Consider the following 7,897-nt stretch of genomic DNA (forward strand, 5'->3'; position numbering starts at 1 on the left):
AGGAACATAAATTATTCAAGTATTACTTATTTGGCAAAATGATAAAACCCCATGTGTGCATTGTTTCGTATATCGGAGTATTTATTGCTTTTATCTATATGTTGCATGACTCGTTAAAAAGAAATATGTTTGCATTCTATATATATATATATGTATAGCTCTATTTTTTTTTCAAACCATACGTTTCAATTTTAGTAATGTTAGTAAAATTAAATCTTTTTCCTAAATATATATGTGGAAATGGTAAGATATTTAAAATTTAAGGTGTTTCACATTTCAAGATAATGTTGCATGAAGAAGGGCGATCTACATGTACATTTAAAAAAAGAAACTTCGGACAAAAGATCTCAATCTGAATAAAAGAGATATCGATTAAACAGGCCGAGTGAATCATTTTGAATCTTGATCTCCGTTGTTAATCCATTGTTAGTCTAACGCTCTCCAACTCTTGTTATTGTATGTAGGGTTCAAAGGTAAAACTCCGCCCCTAATCGAAGACTAGCCAATCAGCGATCAGAACAGATGGCGATCTTGGCGGAATCTTTGTGAATCTGACGTCACTGGGACATATTGCTTTGTGCTGAGGAGAACCGATTCAGAAAGTGCGCGCTTTAAACTGAAGCGAACAAAGATTCAACCGTACAACGAAGGATATTTATGAAACCAAATAGTCCACATGCTTGGCATTATCAACCAGACAACCACCAAGATGCCAGCTAACATGTTCTCGGAGGTAAATGCAAACCAAATACCCGAAGACCACCGCGCACTGCAACTTGCATTCGAGCTCTCGGTGCTGCGGATGAACGGGGATGAAGAGGTTCCAAATCTAGCATCATCAACTATGGATTCTGAAACGGCGAGAAAGAGAAGTGCAAACATGACGGAATGTGTGCCAGTCCCAAGTTCGGAACATGTGGCCGAAATAGTCGGAAGACAAGGTAAGTTGTATATTTCATTCATTGATATAAACATGCGACCACGAGGAAGCCTTTGTTTATCGGTCACGCTCCAACTGGCCCGGGATAGCTATTTCAGTTCGCACGTGTAGCACGTACATGATATATAGACAGCAGAAATATTTTTCACATTGCTTACTAAAGTTTATAAATAATTTTGGTGAATTTCTAGTGAGAAAAACCCTATTTTTAGCAGCTGACATGACGATTTAAAAACAATGAACAAAGAAATTTCGAATAAACACGTGGTGATAAGATTTGAAATACGACACCTGAATTAAGCGAGGTTCTCGGAAAGGAACACAATATGTGATTGTAAATTTTATTTCATTCATGAAATTATTTAGAAGAATGCTTCTCAGATTTATTTCACTTGAAAATATACATTGAAACAGTCATTTTGAAAGTAGGAACGCGTCATAAAAAATCCCAAGTACAAAGAAAAACAAAGGGGGTAAACACGTGCGCCTTTCATTTTGGGGCGGGTTTTTGCAATTTTGGGTGGACACTGGGACATTGTTCTTGAAAAATATTTGTCTCCCAACAAATAACTTCAGTATTAAAATGTTTACAAAGCATATAATGCGCTGCTAATTAAAAATTCATTGTTTTTGAAAACTGAAACTGCAAGCAGGCAATGTAAAATATTGAGATTAGTCAACATCTGGTGTTGGGGCATTAATGTTATGAGAGTTCACCTAGAGGTTGATACTGTAATTAACACTGTAATTTGTTAATTACACGGATGCTGTGCTTGCTCGAAGTAGACATCTCCCAAGTTTTTCCTGTTCTGTTAAATTCTCAGGGTCAAGAAATGATTCTCTGGTTGGGCACACTTGATCTGTAGCCGGCTAGAAGCAGGACCTGTATCGAGTGTTTCCTGAAACCTCTTGTAACAATCGACACACTAAAGTGCCTCGATTGCCCGATATGTAATTGTTACTTCTGCTCACAACTTGAACATTACTGAAGGAATTCTGTTTGGATCAGCTGTAATATAACTCATATAAAGCCTAAATGAAACCTTTCTACCAATAAATTTTTTGTTCTCTAAAACTGTACCTTGATAAAGAATTTATAGATATGTTGAATTTAGAACAGCATTTTAAAATAGCATTTTAGATGTGTGGGGTGTCAGTTAAAAATGTAGGATTTCCTGTCTAGGCGATAAGATAAGGTTCTCAGACTCTGGAGGCTGACTTCGTACTAGGGAATTTTCAAACATATTGAGTTCAGAGCACTTGTGTGTTAATGTTTTTTTATTGGGTCTCTTTCAAGAAACAAATTGGCAAAAGGTCAGTTAGGAGATGTCTGAATAAGTCACTTAATTTCAAACACACACAAGCATGAATCATTTGATTTGTGACTAGGGTCTGAACTGTCTTGTGAGAGAGCTACATGATGTAAAAGCCAGTGTGAAAGATAAGGAATTCTGCTCCAGCATTGAAACTAGCTGCGGTATTTGTTGTGCAGAGATTTTATTTGTTACATACACAGACACAATTTTTTACAGTCCTCTCAGATAAAAGAAACTCGCCCCTGGAAATGTTCGCCCCAGGTTTGAGTGTAGCCTTGATTTTATGTTCTAGTTATGTAACCAGCATCTGGATCTGCCTATTTACTGTAAACACTGAAGGACTTGTGGCACATAGTTTTTGTTGGGTAATTGTAGCCTAGGCTCCCGGGGTAAATGGCAGTGTAATATAGAGATGGAGTTACCGGGTTACAGAGAGGCTATTGTTTTATTGAGATGTAGGTGCAGGAACTAGTCTACACATGCTGCTAATTCACCAGTCTGGCCAGCATAGCGTGTTTATTGTAGGGAATCAATTTTTATTTGGCATTCCTGAGTAAATTGTCCAGTTTCATATTCAATTATTATCAGAGGCATTCTGACAAACTAAAATGATACAAGGAAAGCTGCAACATTTGGCATTCTGTAAGTCAGATATATTGATTTTTGACAAGAATATGTGAGTCTGTCTTACTTACCACCAAGTAGAGAATTCATGAATAACAGACATTAATATTGTATTTCTCTCTTCAGGATGCAAGATTAAAGCCTTGAGAGCCAAAACCAACACATACATCAAGACTCCCGTCCGTGGGGAGGAACCGGTGTTTGTAGTGACGGGCCGAAAGGAAGATGTCGCCATGGCGAAACGAGAAATTCTATCAGCAGCCGAACATTTCAGCCAAATTAGGGCATCCCGCAGAAACAGCAGCGTGTCCAGTTCCTCCTCTGTGACCACCCCCGGGCCCAACGGACCACCCAGCCCCAGCACACCTGGCCAGGTAACGATCCAGGTACGAGTGCCCTACCGTGTGGTCGGTCTAGTAGTGGGACCCAAAGGAGCCACCATCAAGCGGATCCAGCAGCAGACACACACCTACATCGTGACCCCGAGCCGCGACAAGGAACCAGTATTTGAAGTAACCGGACTACCAGAAAATGTGGACAAGGCCAAACTAGAAATCGAAAGCCACATTGCCATCCGCACAGGGGGAGTGATTGACGGACAGAATGAAGACGACTTTCAAACAAATGGCATCGAAACAGGCCTTCATGAGCTGCATGGAAGCAGTGACATATTTGGATTCAGCAAAGTGCACAATGGACTGAATGCTTTAAATAATTTTCACAATCTTCAGAATGGGAATGGACTTCACAATGGTGACACCAACATTTTCAATTTTCCGACAGTCAATGGATCCAAGATTGGTGATTTCTCTTTGGGAAATATGATTGGAACCTTCAATGGCTTCGGAAGTTTTGACAACGATGAGGGTCTTGGTGGTTCCCCCTCCTTTGATCCTTTCCTTCCCTCCCACTCGGTGTGGTCGGATGTCGACAACTCCTGTCAGTCCTGTGTCTTCACCACCAGTTCTGCAAATCACCCCCGCGGTCCAAGTAGCCTCGGAAACAGCACTCCGAGACAGATGTCCCCCTCCATCACAGACTCGCCCACCAGTTCATCCAATGGGAACTCAAGCAGCAATCCCCCATCGCCCCCGCTTAACAACCTCCTGGAAGGTATCCATGGAAACACTGGCTTGCTCAAGACATCAATGAACGGGACCCAGGGTTTTCCCCACACCTCGGTCGTCATGGAAATGGGGCTGACCACCAGCTTCTCACCTGCCATCACCACATCGTCCCTGGAGAAATCCCCCGGGGGCGTCTCCATTCCTGTGCAGGTACCCATGGTAAACGGTCGCCCGAGACGTCAATGTTTAATGTGTTCAGATAGTGAAATCGTGGCCGCTCTTGTTCCTTGTGGCCACAATCTCTTTTGCATGGAATGTGCAAATTTAATCGTGGAGAAACCCGCGAGGGAGAGAATTTGTCCCGTGTGCAACCAAACCATTTCTCAGGCAATGCGCATCATATTCTCTTAGAAATCCGGCGCAGGAGAAAGTAATCCCAAGAACAATTTCTGAACTTGACCAGACCAGAGTGCATTTTGTTCCTTAAATATGAGATTATGTTATATATTTGGATTTTTTATGTTTAGTGAGGTTTTTTGCATTGACAAAGAACAAAGAAAAGCAGTGCTATGCAATGCAGGTGTGGAACTATTTCCCTATGCTGAGAGCATGCCTCCCAGTATATTATCCATTTCCTTTGAGAGCCTGAAGTTGATTTGGGGGGGTGGGGACTGTGAAAAGCTATTCAGGGCATACCTCACAACCAGCTGAAGGAATTGGTGCAGTGATTTTTATCAGTCAAAAGGACCAAATGAACTGCAGGCTTGACACATCGTTATTATTTTTCTAGCCTTAATTTGTTATATAATCTATTAACAAGCAAGCACAGTAGTTTAATTTTTTTATTTGCAAAAGAATTTATTTTTATATTCCAATTGTCTCATTGTTAAACGTAGATATAGCGTTGGTTGTTTGAGAGGGCGTGAATGTATAAGGAGAAACCCCAGCAGACCCGACTATTTTTCCTTTGTCCATTTTTTTGTTTTGTATGTACACTTTATTTTTTGATTTATTTGGACATTTAACGGGAACCAGTCACCACGACCCCCTCATTGTGTTTGGACGAGCAGCCAGAGCCCTTCCGTGTCTGTGTACATTCTAGCGGATAAATTTCCTATTATTTTTGTATGGAATCGGATAAAATTTCATGTGTTCATTGCAAATCATCACAGAGACTGGTTATTTCAGAACAAGGCTGCTCCATACAGGGGTGTTTGGACACACCCGGCAGCCTTAACCACTGATTCTCTATTGTGTATTGACGTATATCTATAAATATATATTATGCAATGAAATGGAAGATAAAATATTTTTCAACAGCACCAATCACCAGATTTTTTGTTGACCTGCTGTCCACCATAAGGACTTTATATATATTATATAAATATATGTATGTATTGTGTATTTTATCCTTTTTTTTGTTGAGTATATCTTGGATGCTTGCTGGTCAACACGATGTCGTACCGATGCCCAAGTCCTGGAATATTTTTCTACACTTGTACGTAGTGTGTATAAGTTTACAATATGTTCCCTTTGAAATATATTTTTATATATATTTGATTGTATTATATGTGATATTGAATATTAAGCTTCCATTGGTCTTTATAAAAGTGTGTATTTGAGGCTCATGGCTTTTCTCCGTATTCTATTGTAAACTGGCTTTACACATTGATATGATTTTTCCTTTATTATAAACATCCAGAAAAAAAATATTTGCCAAACAAAAAATCACAGACATGTATATTATATCTCTTCATCGGCTCATTTATTTCTCTATCTTGGGGAAAGAAATCATAAATCTTTTTTTGAACAACATTGTACATGTTCCTACAAACTTATCAAAGCATAATCATTTGAATCTTCCCGTGCAATAACTGTAATCAAATATCCAGCACTTTATTTCTGTGTATATTTAGATCTGGTAGCCGTCATATCATTGTAGAGATTTTGTTATTGTATATCTAGAAATATCTTGTTGTACTCGTCATATCCAGAATTGTCTAGGTTGTGTTGAAGTTCAGTCTCGGAACTGTACTGTTATAGATATTTTATATGATTATCGATATGCCAATTTGGTGCTCAGTTTTAAGTTTGCCAATTTTATTTCCATGGAACGGCTGGAGTGTTGCTTGGAACATAAAGTTTTCGCTGAGGTACCTTGGGGGATGCCCAGTCAGCCCCGGGGGAAAAGAATATGGTCCCATTCAAGTAGTTGCTAATTGTTGCCCTTTGTTGCATGTTTCTTTATATGTTTAGAGGTAGTTTTTTCCTATAAGAGTTTGTTTATTTTGTTGATGCTATAAATAGGATATGGTCCAAGGCTTCAAGTTTTCTTTAATGATCAAAAATGGAATGTTTGGGAAATTTAGGAAAAGATGTCTTTTTTAAGCTGGTTTTGTTTTGAGTTTGGATCTTTGTATTTATTTTATTTCATTTTGACAGCTTCTATGTTTAGTACAGGGTATTTTTACTTTGACACAATTTCTGCTCATCCCAAATCTTAACTTTTTCTATCATAAACATTTTAGTATCTCATAGCTTCAAACAAAACTTTCTGTGCAAAATATGCCAGAAACTAACTTAACAACCAAAGATATGAATTATAACCATGTGCAGTGCTAGTCAATCATTTTATATCCCCATCACTACCTTTTATTTTGTTTTAGTTTCTCACAAACTTGTATCAATTTTTTTGTTTTTTTAATGTCATTATAACTCATAATTTTGAAAGAATTAGTATTCACCATTTTAGATTTGCAATTAGATGATTCTTGCCTTTTTTATTTTTATATACCATCCATTGATTCTGTGTGACCAGCCTATAACAAGATGTTTTTATGCATAATGTACCTGTGTGTGTTTGTCATGGCCGTCTGTCCTATTGTTGATGTGCTTAGGTATTCTAGATCTGAACACAAACCACTCAATTACTTTCTATCCACTTTGTTACAAAGAAACTTACGATTTATGCAATATCCATTTTTCTTACCACGGGCTGTATTCCCAGCTTCACCATGGCCACTTCTCACAATATTGTTTTCTTTTTATAAAATTCCATTTTACCCAGTTGTCAAAAAAGAATTTTTTATACCAAAACAAAAAAAAATTGTTAAAAAAGGTGAAAAATTTTATTCTATTATATGAATGGCATTGGTTGGTGTCATTTGATATTATATGACTTCAGGTCAAGGTTAAATCAGACCAAGTCAGGGTCATTTAATTGCAAGCACCAGTCATATTATGTAGAATACATCAAATATGTGTTATTACAGACATTATTGAAAATGAGAAGAATAGACACAAGAATTAAATGCTTTATTTTATAATGACATATTTACCAGTTAATCCTGTATTCAATAACCCTCCGGACTTGCTTTTGAATTGAATCACATTGTGTATTCAAAGGTAGAGACAAATTATTGCAGTATTATATAAATACGAAAAATAACTTATGTAAATGACTTGTACTGTTGTTGTGATTTTGAGAGTAATATATAAGAAAGCTTGGATTCTGTACAGAGCTTGCTGTCTAGATAGTGTTTTTTGTATTTTAATATTATTTACCTTGTAATGTATGTCAGATAATCTTGAGATGCAACTGTTTGAGACAAAAAGTATAAAGATATTTTTTATTTTATCAGGGTTTCCAGTAGAAACTCGTGAATATTATATTTGGTGAAATTATAAAAAATGTAAAGTTTTATTTTTCTGCAAATAAAAATCTTACCAATACAGAGTTATTGTTTATTGAAAGAGAAAGGGAATGAGATAAAAGGGCACAGAAGTCGAGTTCCTGATAGACTGTCGGATCTATTCAGGCAGAGGAATGCAGCTTTGATTTTAATTAACTCTAAAGAATGAAAAACAAGGTCAATGTCACCATGATCCATAAATAGCACTGCAGTAGAAAGAAATTTAGACAAAGGTTTAAAAATGAAAGCAACATAACC

At 37.4% G+C, this 7,897-nt stretch overlaps 1 protein-coding gene across 1 annotated transcript; it reads left to right on the forward strand.

The window, feature by feature from the left end:
* The first annotated feature begins 561 nt into the window (after positions 1 to 561).
* Positions 562 to 7,681, forward strand: LOC128176433 (RNA-binding protein MEX3B-like). Its single transcript, XM_052842755.1, has 2 exons — positions 562 to 941; positions 3,007 to 7,681. The coding sequence occupies exons 1-2, from the start codon at positions 677 to 679 to the stop codon at positions 4,356 to 4,358; spliced, it is 1,617 nt and encodes a 538-aa protein (XP_052698715.1). The 5' UTR covers positions 562 to 676; the 3' UTR covers positions 4,359 to 7,681.
* Positions 7,682 to 7,897: the final 216 nt, after the last annotated feature.

The sequence above is a fragment of the Crassostrea angulata genome, chromosome 3 (assembly GCF_025612915.1).
Source record: "Crassostrea angulata isolate pt1a10 chromosome 3, ASM2561291v2, whole genome shotgun sequence".
In the NCBI taxonomy this organism is placed as follows: domain Eukaryota; kingdom Metazoa; phylum Mollusca; class Bivalvia; order Ostreida; family Ostreidae; genus Magallana; species Magallana angulata.

Excerpts from the sequence above, each read along its gene's own strand:
- LOC128176433 (XM_052842755.1), top strand. The coding sequence starts at position 677 with ATGCTTGGCATTATCAACCAGACAACCACCAAGATGCCAGCTAACATG. Across the intron at positions 942-3,006 it reads CGAAATAGTCGGAAGACAAG|GATGCAAGATTAAAGCCTTG; the intron begins GTAAGTTGTATA and ends TTCTCTCTTCAG.